A 14,141-nucleotide genomic window follows, 5' to 3' on the forward strand; every position below is an offset into this window, starting at 1 on the left:
GAACTGTACAGCTCTGTTAAACTTTCAACGCTGGTCCTAGGGAGGCACAAGCCATCTCTACATTTTCTGAACGTTAAGACAATCTTATGTTACATTTACGTTAGAAATGGTAATGTTCTTTAGAGCATTATGTGCAAATTGCCACCTTTTCTGTAGACACAGTGGGAGTAGGCAGAGTTCTTATTGGAATTGTCGTATGACCAAACTTTTTGTTTCTGATATGACTTAGGAACGTGTCCTTTCCCATAGCCACGTGGGAGTTAAACCATCACTAACCACCCTCTGAACAGTGAAAGCTGGTCCTCCGAAATCTTTCTAACAGCACAAGATTATCTAAACCTACTCACACATAAAAGAAAAAGTTACTTGAATTGTGTCAATTACGTGTTTATGTTCAACACATAAACAAGGCCAGTTTTTATTCTAAAATAAAGATAACATTTATTATCACAAGTTGCATAAAAACACAGACAGCTTTTACAAAAATCATTTTGATAGAAAAATATTTGAATACACGTGGTATTTGTAGGAACACCGTACTGTTGCTGTGCCTCCAGCTAAAGCGTCAAAGAAACTCTATTTCTCATCATCAGAATATCCAGTATTTACCACAACCCATCTTTGGAAAGAAGTCCGTAGCGTTTTCTGAACAAACCAAAGCATCTGCTCGTGAAGCAGGTCCCCGAGCGGGGCGAGCGCGGTCACGCGTCGTGATCCGCACAGAGCGGGCGCACTCACAGGGAGCCCTCGGGCCACCGGTCCCTCCCTCGCTCGACACAGGGGGAAACCAAGGCAGAGCGATGGAGAGGCGCCCTCTGACGCCTGCGCCCCCACTCCAGCATTCTCTCCGCCATCCATAAGTGAGTCATCACAGAGGTTTAGAAAGTGAATGATTTTACTCATTTACTCTGTGCAGAGATGATTTCTGGTTTATTCAGATGAAGAAGGAAATATTAAAACCACTGAAATGGCATGAAAACCCATTGTCAAAGGGCACTTAGGTCGAATGTTGACTCCATTTTGCACAGCTTCCCGCATCGAGTCAGTGGTGTGGAACCGGCTCTCCCCGTCCACGGGGTAGGGGAGCCTTTCCCTAAGGATTCCCGCGGGGAAACGGATCCCGTGAATCACTGCGACTATGGTCTTGTTATGTGAACTAGTTTTACACGTAACTGTCATTCAGAGACTGAGGGTGTTTTTTTCTTTGACAGACTCCATGACAATTCAGAAGGTAAAGGGACTGCTGGCCCGTCTTCTCAAAGTTCCTGTGTCAGAACTTCTGCTGTCCTATGAAAGCCCCAAAGTAAGTTGTCTGGCAGAACACAGAGTCCAGCTTAGGTCCCCCCAGTGTGACATGCTGTGAGCTAGGGCGCCACGTGACGTGGACTGCTTCTAAATGGGAAACGTACGCCTCTGGGAGGGGGCACAAGTATTAAGGTGGATGTCTTTATCACCCCAACCCTTTGTTCTGTTTGTAGATGCCTGGCAGAGAGATCGAACTAGAAAATGACCAGCAGTCATTACAGTTTTATTCTGTGGAAAGTGGAGATTGCCTGTTGGTGCGATGGTAACAGCTAAGAAAGTTTGGGGACTACACTCGGGGGGTGGGGGGGTCATCACCGGAAATATAGGATTTATTAGAACAACTCTGTCAGAAAAAAAGAGGTTTTACAACTTGCCCTAAGTATAGAAAAGGTGGTATTTTTCACTGGGAAGAGACCATTTCTAGGCTTGTATATAACAGCAGTAATAAAGGCTTTGCACCTACTAATGATTTTCTGATTTTATTTCATATTTATAGTTTGTGACTACACATTTCAATGTGTGGAGATTTAAATATTAAATAGAACGTAGCTAATGAAATCTGAACATAGTTAATGTCGGTCACAGGACCAGTTTTAATGGAATTCTATGGATACTACTGGCTTAAAAGGTTACCAAAATGATTTGGATGGTCATTTTGGGAAATGTCCCTTAAACTTAGGGAGGCACCGCTCTTCTATGTGTAATGTATATGCTATGATCTCTTCCCTCCATTACACTGTTTTTAGAGTATTTACGAAAATTCATGACATGCTTTTCCCTACAGCTGTACCTAAGCTGGGCATATAGTCTTCTACAGAAGATTTCCATCTCTGATCGGACTTCACTAATATTAGGTAAACATCATTAGGCAATGACAGGAGGAAAGAAAAATTCATTCTTTCAAAGTGTCCACTATTCAGCAGTATCCTTCCCTACATCACTAAAGCCCTGAGAAGTATTTGATTTACAGCCACAGAATTTTAGCCTTTTTTTTTTTTTTGATAGTACTAGACTGTGACCTTCAGGATGCATGTTAAATGGCAAAAGAAAACTGGAATTAGCCCACTTACCAAGGGAACTTTAAAACCAAGGTTCAGAACTGAAGAATTATATGGGTTCCTTTTCCATCCCCAAACTTTGGTTTAAGTGACCACACGGCATTCTGAGTTGTTTGGCCCTTAATTATCCTAATTATGCCTTACAAAGCTCTTCTGTAATCCAGCTTGGATTTCACATTCTTAGTTACTGAAGATTTCTGAATGAGGCCAATTTTAACCAAAAGTGATAGGTAATGAATTATAAACTAGAAATGATGATACATCAGGTTTTAGAAACTTTTTTTTGTTTTATAAAACAATTCGGTGTTTTTCAAATGGTCTTCCAATATAGAAATAAAATTTTTGTTATGTACAGTATCAGCTGATTTTTAAAAAGAAAATTTTGTGCAAACATTTAGAAATATCACATTGGTTTCAGGTAAAAAGTGCCAAGCTAAACTATCCTGAAAGACTACATCACCTACGGCCCAACCGTGGGCTCCCCTCAGACTTACACTCAGCTTCTCCCTCGCATACCCTCCTCCTCCAGCACGGCGAATTAAAGTCCTGCTGCTTCGCACTGACAAGGATCCCCGCACAGTTCCTTCAGCTTCCACAGCTGTGTCAGTTCCTGGGGCGAATACTGCGGGGAGGACAGCATTCCCGTCTCACACGTCTTCTCACACAGCCACAGGCCGTCCTGGCGAGAAACAAAACAAAAGGGAACTTGGGAGCCGTGGAACTGAGGCTGTGGGTTCTGGGGAGGTGGCAAGGATTCCAGGCACCCGTGTGTTTGTGGGTGACCCGCCCACATGGTGGGAAGGGCGACAGGCAGCAGAGGGAGTTCTGTGGCTGGGAAGCGCACACGGGGAGTTCCCTGCGGCTGGGAGAGAAGGTGGCTGTAAACCATGTGAGTAAGGGCGGCTGTCGGACGGGGCCTTATCATATGCTGGGGGCCGTACCAAGTATTAGCTCGTTCTCCAGAAACCCTGTGCAGTAGGAATCCTTTCCCTTTTACAAACGAGAAGCTGAGTGAAGTGCCTTGCCCCAGGTCGCAGTGAAGTTCATAAAGGGAAGCCGAGGTGGGGGGTGAACACGAGGGACTAAAACGGACTCAGCCTGAGTCTCGAGCACCAGCCTGCTGCCTGCGATACAGAATACGGAGCCAGAGAAGCCCGTCCTCTGAGAACGTAAAGATGCTGGGTACAGTCAAAAGCATCTTGTTAAAGCATGGCTGAACTGGTGGCAAAGGAGAAGAAACTGGAGAAAAGGAGCCAGAGTCAGCATGTGCCCTGAAGGCTCTGCTGGGTTTGAAAAGGCCATGTCCAGGGAGAGGAGACTCAGAGCCAGGGGCCCTGAGGGGCCAGACCTGGGAGACAGAGAGGGAGGGAGAAAGAGACTGTGTGTGTGTAATTTAGAAAACAGAAGCTGCGTCTCAGCCCTGACCCTGGGTGGCACGGAAAGGGGGCTGCCCTGCGCATCTGGAACCCCAGCCTGCACGTTGCTGGGTATACAGCAGGAGTCCCGTTCATCAGCAATGCAGTCAGAGACGGTAAGGCCCTGCGGTGCTAGGCAGAAACAACATCAATCCTCTTTGTAAGAATGCATTTTAAATACCTCCATTTCCAAGGAACATGAGGCCACACACACAAGTCTCTCAACACAGCAGGACACAAGCTCATGAGCAATGGTGTGCAGACACACCAGCTACACGGTCAGACTGACAAACACTACAGCTATCAACCATCAGACACACGAAATTATCGTCAGTGTTCAAGTCAAAGCTGGGACTTCAACAGGACGCAGGACTGTCACGGCTGACCCAGTAGATGTGGGTTTATTCCTGTTCACCCCTGAAGTGAGGGGGCCCTGCTCTGGGCCCAGGCACCGTGCAGAGTTCCTGCCCCAGCAGGCCCGGCATGTTCCTCTGCCCCCTGTACCTTCTGTGGCCAACGTGGAATTTGGAAGAATCCAAAATTCAACAGAAGGCTCTGGGGCGAAGCCCAGCTTCGTGCCTGCTCTCTTCCCAGGACCCCTATTTCCCATTTCCGGTCTCTTGCAGATTCATTTTTTTCTTTCCCTGGCTCAGCGGTCAGTGTATTTTCAAAAACATGTTCCAGTATTTTATCCAGTGTTTTATTTGCATCAGTCAGAGGGACTAAAGGGTCCCTTGGACCATCATGCTGCTGGAAACTTCAGCTGGCTAATTCCTTAAGTTTTTTTTTTTTTTTTAAAGTAATCTCTGTGCCCCATGTGAGCCTCAAACTCATGACCTCCAGATCAAGAGTCACGTGCTCTACTGACTGAGCCAGCCAGGTGCCCAATTCCTTACTTTTTAAAGCTACAAAGAATTTCTAATCAAATGTATAAAAACCGAATTCTTCTCTGTGGGTAGGAAAACTTCCATCCAAACCATTTCTTTTTGGTTTAAACTCAGAAAAACACTGTATGAGAACCTAGGTGGACTATCGTGAATTAAATCAAGAGATCAAGAGCACAGCTCTGATGCCAGACCTTCAATTCACTGTGTGCCCAACGTGTGACCCAGAAACCTCAGCTCCTCACGTCCTCAGAACCCAGGGCCAGCCCCCCTCCGGCTCGCTTACCTGGTATCGCGTAGGTCCTATGGCTGCCATCCAAATGCCCATGCTTACGTCTTCACCCTGTACGCGCCCCGTGAAGTTTAAACGCAGAAGTTTAAATGCCGTATCATCTCTAAACACGATGCCACACATTCCCGTAAGAAGTCCTCCTTCCACTTCTTCGTTTTGTAATTATTCTACCAGGAAACGCCAAGCCTGTATTAAACTTGTATACAGAGTAAAAGCTAGTGGCCAGTAACACCCACCATGATGAAATGTCTAGACACAAGACAGCAAGTGGCCAGTCAGCCCTTCTCAGGGGCCTTACACCTCCAGCACCGGCTGTATGAACGATACAGTGGATCCAATCGCTAGGCGGGCTGTTTAGGGACACGGTCACCAGAATCAACAAAAAGAAAGCCCTTGCTTTACAGTCTTCCTTCTTGTGATTGTCAAGCTTTTTGTCTGAAAACCTAACAAGTAGGCTCAAAAAAAGATTTAGGAGTACAATTTAGAGCCAGGATTTGGAGGCGAGGACTGGGTCCCTGACCTCTGAGGCGACTCTTCTGCAGAAAGGAGAGCATGCCTTCCCCCCAGTTACGCTGGCTCTGTGCTCAGAGATGGAATACGGGCTGGATGAGACTTGGTGTGAAGAGTATACAGTCAGGTCGGAAATCTGGAATTACCTGATAGGTCTTTAGTCTGCCCGCGTTGCTGGCGAGCCAGTGGACGATGTCCCTGGAGATGACGTAGCCCGAGCCGCAGGCAAAGGCTGGGTAGGCGGGACTGGGGTACTCCAGCTCCTGCCACTTGCCGGTTCGGTCCACTGCCCAATTCAGTCTGAAACTGAGAGTCAAAAAAAAGTTGGCCTCTTCATGTCAGTGGAACGGACATCCTACCACTATGAAGCTGGACCCCTTTACGACCGTTACAAAGGACTAAGCTGTAAAAGCAAGGAAAGCATGAACATTTTTTTTAGTCTAAAGAAAAGCTTTATTTATCCCGGGGGTGTGTTACATTTAAGACTGGTGCATCAAACTCTCTAAGTTACACTGTGGACTTTCTGAAAGTACCGGAGCAGCGTGTGTACATCTGCTAAAGAAGATCCTGAATCATACTGTATCTCTGAAGAAACAGCCAAGTTTCAGAAACGTGTTAGAACCTTCTTCTAACATATCACGGATAGCAGCTTCTCCTCTGAGTACCGCTCCTTTCTAGGCCACGACGATGAAAGCCACATCGTCTTCCCCTCCTTCGTTACCTTAGCCTGAGGTTCCCATTTTACCGATTTCCCTCTAACTGTAGCTTAATGACGTCCAGTAACCCCAGGTTTCCTATCTCAGCCACACTTTGCTTGTGAAAAACAGCTTGTGTGTTTTGTTCTAAATTAATTCCTTTTAATCAGGTACATGAAGCCAAAGGGCTAACAAGGTTTAACTTACTTTCCCCACCAAAAATTAGGCCCATCCAGATTCTTGTGGGCAATCCTATTAAACACAGCTTCTAAGTCTATGTAGCAGTCGTCATCTGTCTTTAGCAGTAAGTCAAAGCTGGTGGTTTCCACAGTCCTGTTGGCAAAACGGAATACGAGAGTCAGTGCGTCCATACCAGGAAAGGAAGCGACGCCGACGCGTGACATCGCTACTATTTTACCGAAGAACCGTCCCTGTACGACCTGCGCATTTTTTCAGTTTCTTTTTCCTTCGAGGTTGGGAACATGTGCTCAGAACACTGGGGCTTCCAACGGCAAGCCTCAGTAGTAAGTGGCGTAACGCAGAGGAGCAACGAGCGGATTTTAAAGGGCGCAGAAGAAAAAGAACACACTAAAAAAAAGACCTGGCTGAAGTGGACCCTGTGAGCAAACGCACGGTTCTGTGACATTGTTCCTGTCAGGCTGCCAAACACGCGGACCTTGTCGCTTGTGCTCTCAGCGGGGGCCCAGGGTGCAGGGACAGGCGCGCCCCCGGCTCGCGCGGAGCACTGCTCTGCCAGCTGCTCTATTCGGTGCCCCGAGTTAGTCTCCACTCAGATAGTTGATGGTTTTTAAAACACAGTTCCCCTCAGAAATGATTCCCAGCAATTAAACTCTTATAAATGACCTTTAGGAAGGCCCAGGAGGGTGACTTCATTTACCTAGACATGTAAGGGCGAGTAGAGACAAAACTGACTCCATTTCACACTGCCAATCTCTGTCTGTCTTTGATTAAAAAAAAAACAAAACCCAGAGTCTTGTTAGGGAACCAAATGACAGAAATCTGAATGAAAGAAATCTGGAGAAAGTGTTTTTTGGTCAAAGGAACGGTGAACTTAACAGCAGGTCCACACCAAAGTGCACGACCCCGTGCTTCTAAAGTTTATTTCTAATTAACAGCACAGGAGCACATAATAGTTGCTAATCGGGAGGAACTTTGTGATAAAGGACACTGTGGTCACTAAGGAATCACCTGAAGAAAGAATGACTGACACAGCTTTCATTAAGCATGCAGGGCGGACAGGCAGCACGGGACGGGGGGAGCAGGTCCCCAAGCCCGTCACCGGTGATTCAGGTGGAGATGATGGCCTGAGACAGACCGTGGCAGTGATGACTGAGATCTCAAGAGATGTGCAAGGAGTACAGGAGAGAAGACTTAAGCTGAAGGTAACAGCTAAACTACGCTGAACTTCCACAAGCGGGATTCAGCTCCCTAGAGAAAGTCCTAGAACTCCACAATCCAGATTTCCAGCTTCCCGGACCCCCATTCCCACCCTTCACCTCTTTCCGCTCTTGCCTTGGCCCCCTTACAACAAGGACCCCTCCCACGGGCCCTGAGCTAAAGAAAGTTCTTTTTCTCAGTACAGTTGTCCAAACATAACCCTGGTATTCTAGACACACCCCAATTTCCAACTCTCTTCTATCTGCCCTCTAGCCACAGGGTGACTCCAAAATTATATTAACTTGCCCTCGCTAAGAAACATGACCTTCCATAAATGAATCAGGACTCTATCCAACCACCCTGCCCAGGACAACAGAGAAGAGAGAGGGACAGGCTTGGGGGCTCACCAAGAAACAAGCTCCCTGATCCAGTTTTAAAAGAGACGGATGTGGAAACACTCTAGGTTTAGGCTAGACAGAGACAGTTCGGGTTAGTTCTAGGGTGGACAGCGTCACAGGGCTCAACAGCAAGTAAGCGGGCCCCAGAGTAACTAATCATGTTAACTGTATATATAAATAATAGTAGCTGTTATTACCGCTGCTGCCATTAATAGTATAAAAGGCAGGAATTACAACCCAGGTTGAAGAATTACGAAGGGTTGAGGAAGTTATGGGGCTCCAAAGGTTGTTGGATTTCATCTTACAGAAAAGTTTTGGAATTAGGGCAAATTAGGTTCTTAAATGTGTGGAGAAGAGGATGGAAACAGAATGTGGATGTTTGGCTGAACAGAATTCAGATCAGTAACCTGGGTTGGAGGGAACTATACAGGGGGGCACGTAGGTCGGTAGGTGTGATCACAAGTGAAAACGGGCCACTTTCAAGCTCATTGATTTTCATCTGACGTTGGCTTAAGGCAACCAAGACAATGACTCACAGGACTCTGACTCAGAGAACGGAACCACCAAACTGAAATCAACTTTGCCCTGTTTTTTGATAAAGATCATTCACATCATGGAGCTGCTCATCTGAACGAGAAAGCAGAATTTTGAAAGGTCAGTCCTCACAAAGAACCAGGATACAATGATCACATCCCAGTTGTTCAGGGGTTCTGGGGTTGGTTTTTAAATAAAATGCAGGGGTTTAATGCTGATAAATTGTTTCTACATCCAAAGAACAGTAAGACAAATTCTACCTACCCCACATTTTTACCACTTACCATCTGTAGAAGTTCAGTAATTTCGCAGGAACGTTTCGGTAAGTGTCGACGACATCCACAAAAACAATGTCGTCATAGAGGCTGCTTTCCTCCCTCAGTAAGGCGTCTTCCCTGTGGAGATGACTTAGATGGTCGAGAAGTCTTCGAGGGCGAGAATGAAGGTTTTGTAAGAGTGCATCACCTTCTACAAAGGAGAAGTTGAGAGATGGAGAAAAATGCTGCTGTAAGACCCAGCACGTGAAATGTTCTGCACGCTCGCTCTCTCTCCCCGAGGAACCGAACGGAAAGCAGCCGGGAGGCACCCGAGCTGGGCACCAGGCCCTCCCTCACCCCGCCGGGATCCACGACTGCTCTCCTTGGACAGCAGTCCAGCGGTGGCCCGTCAGGCTGTGGGGGGCAGCAGGTCCGCTCCCGGACCCCTCCCTGGACGCCGTATCTCACGTGCTCACAAGGACGTGCCTCGCAGCCCTGTTTGTAACCAAAGAAATGGACCCGACCAAAATGCCCCCCTGACAGGAGAGCGGCCGGCCCGTGGAACAGTCACATAATGGAATACGGCAAGCAGAAGAATTAACCCGATCCTGCATGCAGAGGAATGGCACTGAAAAATGATGCCGGGGGGACAAGTACCTTTATTGCTAATTGATATACACAATATGATGCCGTAGTCCTCGATTATAAAATACTCTCATCAAAACTATGTTATTGAAAGATACGTACATACATTAGAAAGTAAAAAAATAAGAATGGGAAGGGTGCACACGAATTTCGGGACAGTGGCACCCTCTCCGAGGGGAGAGAGGGACAGGGCGGGACAGCTAGCAGGGAGGGGGCTTCACCTGTGCCTGCGATGTTTTTTTTCTTAAAAAAGGAAGTAAATATGACAACATGTAAGCATTTGTTAATTCTGAGTAATAAGGACATGGCTGTTTCTTACAGGACTCTCTATTTTTGGTGTATCTGTGATATTTCATAATAAAAATGTGCTTAAAGACATCTGTTTACTGCCTCACATGTTACATTTGTGCAGGGACTGTCCTCAAATCCTATGGATTTCAGGCAGCCACTTTTTCACGAGGGCAGGATTTTCTCAAATATCTCACTCAAATTAGAGGAAACGTCTAAAAAATAAAGTGAGTGGCTGAGGGGTGAGGAGACAGCAGAGTAGGTTAGCGCCCCACCTTCTGGAATAGCAAAGGGAAAGCCTGGGCGTGGGCGTCTGCAGGCCCACATTTGATTTCTGCCTCTGCCGCTCTGACACGCTGGGCAAGTTGCAGGTTTCCGGGCCTATATTCTCATGGCGGGGGGGAGGGGGACGATGACGACTGTATCAGTGGCTCTCGGGACTGCTTGCTGACACGTTCCTGTACCCCAAATCTAACCATTCAGCAAGTCTGGGGTGGTGCCCAAGACTGTGTTTAACATGTGTCTTCCCAGAACCCTGAGGCACGTGGGCCACAGACTGCTACCCTTTGAGCAACACAGGCTGAATGACCTTGCGTCCCCACCAGCTCTTCCATTCCACTGTAATATCCCTTTAAGGTCTATACAATTTAACAGCTGAAGGAAAGTGCAAGTGTTTGAAAATTGGAGTACCAGGAGGATGGCTGTTTCAAGATGAGAGCAGAAATTAAATATCGGCCTTGCGGATGAACAAATCACACGTTTTGTTTTATACTGCATGTAGCTGGGGGGAGGAGCTAAGATGGCGGAGGAGTAGGGGACCCCTTTTTCAGCCGGTCCCCTGAGTCGAGCTGGATAGGTACCAGACCAGCCTAAACAACCACGGAACCAGCCTGAGACGCAGGAAGACGCATCTGGATCTCTACAAATGAACATCTCCAGCACTGAGTATTGAGGTACGAAGCGGGGAGCCATGAAACTGTGCACAGATATCGGAAGATAAACGGAAGGGGGAGGGAGCCGCCGTGTTCGGGCGCCGGGAAGCAGTAGCCACCTGCACGGGGGAGCGGGAGGGGCTCGCGGACGGCACCCGCAAAACAGCAGACTGAGACCGTGAGCCGGGTGCGCGCGCCACCAGGCATCTCGCGGAACACCGGAATCCCGGTGCGCTCACTGGATCCAGACTGAGACCAGGAGCTTCCGGAGCTCACGCGGGGCGGCTGGCGGCTGGCGGCGTTAGAAACACAAAGGACAGAGACGCGCCGGCCCTGGAAGTGAGGGCTGGGACGCCGGGTGTGGGGCGCACATCCTGGGACGCTGCAGGGTTGAGCAGCACCAACAGTAATAGAGTTAAAGTGGCCAGAACATTAGTAGAGAACGGGCCGCAATCCCTCTGTTCTATGACAATCCAGCCTCTGCGGCTCTGACTCTCAGAAGAGGCACAGCAAACCGCCAGGGAAAGCCACCAGAGAACAAAAGCCTGGAAATACCGGCTCAGGGAGTGCCCATCCCCATCCTCCCTCGCAGGGGACGCGGAGACTCTACCCAAACAGGGCTGCCTGAGTATCGGCGCGGCAGGCCCCTCCCCCACAAGGCAGGCTGAAAAATCAAGAAGCCCACATCCCTAAGGTCCCTATAAAACAAGGGCGCACGGCCTGGGCCCCCGGCAATAATTTGGGCTCTGGACAACCCTGCAACCTCTCCTCATCAGAATGACGAGAAGGAGAAATCCCCCCCAGCAAAGAAAAGACAATGAGTCTGTGGCCTCTGCCACAGAACTGATGGATATGGATGTAACCAAATTGTCAGAAATGGAGTTCAGAGTAACAATGGTCAAGATGATGTGTAGACTTGAAAAAAATATTAATGAAAATATTCACGAGAATATAGAATCTCTAAGGGCGGAAATGAGAGCAAATCTGGCAGAAATTAAAAATGCTATGAATCAAATGCAGTCAAAACTAGAGGCTCTGACGGCCAGGGTGAATGAGGCAGAGGAACATATCAGCGAATTGGAGGATGGGTTAGTAGAAGAAAAAGCGAAAATAGAAGCTGGACTTAAAAAAATCCACACTCAGGAATGTAGGTTACGGGAGATTACTGACTCAATGAAACGTTCCAATGTCAGAATCATCGGCATGCCCGAGGGGGTGGAGAAAAACAGAGGTCTAGAAGAGATATTTGAACAAATTGTAGCTGAAAACTTCCCTAATCTAGCAAAGGAAACAAGCATTTGTGTCCAAGAGCAGAGAGGACCCCTCCCAAGCTCAACCACGACAAACCTACGCCACGTCACGTCACAGTGCAATTTGCAAATATAAGATCCAAGGATACAGTATTGAAAGTGGCCAGGGCAAAGAAATTTCTCACGTACCAAGGCAAAAGTATCAGGATTACGTCAGACCTGTCTACACAGACCTGGAATGAGAGAAAGGGTTGGGGGGGCATTTTTAAAGCTCTTTCAGAGAAAAACATGCAGCCAAGGATCCTTTATCCAGCAAGGCTGTCATTCAGAATTGATGGAGAGATAAAGACCTTCCAAAATCGCCATTGACCAATTTCATAGCCACGAAACCAGCCCTATAGGAGATATTAAGGGGGGTTCTATAAAAGTAAAAAGGCCCCAAGAGCGATACAGAACAGAAAGTCACAATCTATAGAAACAAAGACTTTACTGGCAACATGGCATCATTAAAATCATATCTCTCAATAATCAGTCTATATTATTCTTAAAGGATGTATCCAACAAGTGGATATGACAATTATAAATATCTATGCCTCCAACAGGGGAGCAGCAAGATACACAAGCCAACTCTTAACCAGAATAAAGACATATAGATAAAATATGTTAATAGTAGGGGACCTCAACACTCCACTATCAGCAATAGACAGATCACCTGGGTAGAAGATCAACAAAGGAACAAGAGCTTTGAATGCCATACTGGACCAGATGGACCTCATAGATATATATAGAACACTACACCCCAGAACAAAAGAATACTCATTCTTTTCAAATGCACATGGAACATTCTCCAGAACAGACCATGCTCTGGGTCACAACACAGGTCTCAACCGATACCAAAAGACTGAAATTATTCCCTGCATATTCTCAGACCACAATGCTTTGGAATTGGAACTCAGTCACAAAGAAAAATTTGGAAGAAACTCAAACACTTGGAGACTAAGAACCATCCTACTCAGGAATGAGTCGATAAACCAGGCAATCAAAAATGAATTTAAACAGTTTATGGAGACCAACAAGAATGAAAACACAATGGTCCAAAACCTATGGGACACTGCAAAGGCAGTCCTAAGAGGAAAACACATAGCCATCCAAGCCTCATTCAAAAGAATAGAAAAATCTAAAATGCAGTTTTTATATTCTCATCTCAAGAAGCTGGAACAGCAACAGAAGGACAGGCCTAATTCACGCACGAGGAAGCCGTTGATCAAGATTAGAGCAGAAATCAATGAATTAGAAACAAGGAGCGCAGTAGAGCAGATCAACAGAACTAGAACCTGATTCTTTGAAAGAATAAATAAAATAGATAAGCCACTGGCCAGACTTATCCAAAAGAACAGAGAAAGGACCCAAATTAATAAAATTATGAATGAAAGGGAGAGGTCACAACCAACATCAATGAAATAGGAAGGATCATTGGAAACTTTATCAACAGCTATATGCCAATAAATTAAGCAACCTGGAAGAGATGGATGCCTTCCTGGAAACCTATAAAGTACCAAGACTGAAACAGGAAGAAACTGATTTTTTAAACAGATCAATTAATTATGAAGAGATTAAAGCAGTGATTAAAAACCTTCCGAAAAACAGAACTCCAGGGCCTGATGGATTTCCCGGGGAAGTCTACCAAACATTCAAAGAAGAAATAATACCTGTTCTCCTAAAGCTGTTTCAAAAAATAGAAACAGAAGGAAAACTACCAAACTCATTCTATGAGGCCAATATTACCTTGATCCCCAAACCAGGAAAAGACCCCATCAAAAAGGAGAATTACAGACCGATTTCCCTAATGAATATGGACGCCAAAATCCTCAACAAGATCCTAGCCAATAGGATCCAACAGTACATTAAAAGGATTATCCATCATGACCAAGTGGGATTCATCCCTGGGATGCAAGGATGGTTCAACATTTGCAAATCTATCAGTGTGACAGATCTTATCAACAAGAAAAGAGTCAAGAATCATATGAGCCTCTCAATAGATGCAGAAAAAGCATTTGACAAAATACAGCATCCTTTCCTGATTAAAACCCTTCAGAGTGTAGGGATAGAGGGTACATTCCTCAATCTCATAAAAACCATCTATGAAAAGCCTACAGCAAATATCATTCTCAATGGGGAAAAGCTGGAAGCCTTTCCCTTAAGATCAGGAACACGACAAGGATGCCCACTCTCGCCACTATTATTCAACATAGTACTAGAAGTCCTTGCAACAGCAATCAG

General features: G+C 46.4%; 2 protein-coding genes across 2 annotated transcripts in view; one reads left to right on the forward strand and one right to left on the reverse strand.

Annotated features, from left to right (window-relative positions):
* The window catches only part of TBCE (tubulin folding cofactor E), a 75,822-nt gene extending 74,055 nt beyond the window's left edge, over positions 1-1,767 (forward strand). Inside the window, exons 16-17 of the mRNA XM_008689565.2 lie at positions 1,212-1,303; positions 1,479-1,767. Of these exons, the coding sequence (XP_008687787.1) occupies positions 1,212-1,303; positions 1,479-1,571 (185 nt within the window). The 3' untranslated portion in view covers positions 1,572-1,767. The remainder of the gene's footprint in view (positions 1-1,211; positions 1,304-1,478) is intronic.
* An 858-nt stretch (positions 1,768-2,625) lies between these two features.
* B3GALNT2 (beta-1,3-N-acetylgalactosaminyltransferase 2) overlaps positions 2,626-14,141 on the reverse strand; it is a 61,862-nt gene continuing 50,346 nt past the window's right edge. The window contains exons 8-12 of the mRNA XM_040624362.1: positions 8,774-8,957; positions 6,367-6,492; positions 5,611-5,770; positions 4,949-5,005; positions 2,626-3,042 (exon numbers count right to left, since the gene is read on the reverse strand). Coding sequence (XP_040480296.1) covers positions 2,902-3,042; positions 4,949-5,005; positions 5,611-5,770; positions 6,367-6,492; positions 8,774-8,957 — 668 coding nt within the window. The 3' untranslated portion in view covers positions 2,626-2,901. The remainder of the gene's footprint in view (positions 3,043-4,948; positions 5,006-5,610; positions 5,771-6,366; positions 6,493-8,773; positions 8,958-14,141) is intronic.

This window comes from Ursus maritimus, unplaced genomic scaffold, assembly GCF_017311325.1.
Source record: "Ursus maritimus isolate PB19 unplaced genomic scaffold, ASM1731132v1 scaffold_7, whole genome shotgun sequence".
Taxonomy (NCBI): Eukaryota; Metazoa; Chordata; class Mammalia; order Carnivora; family Ursidae; genus Ursus; species Ursus maritimus.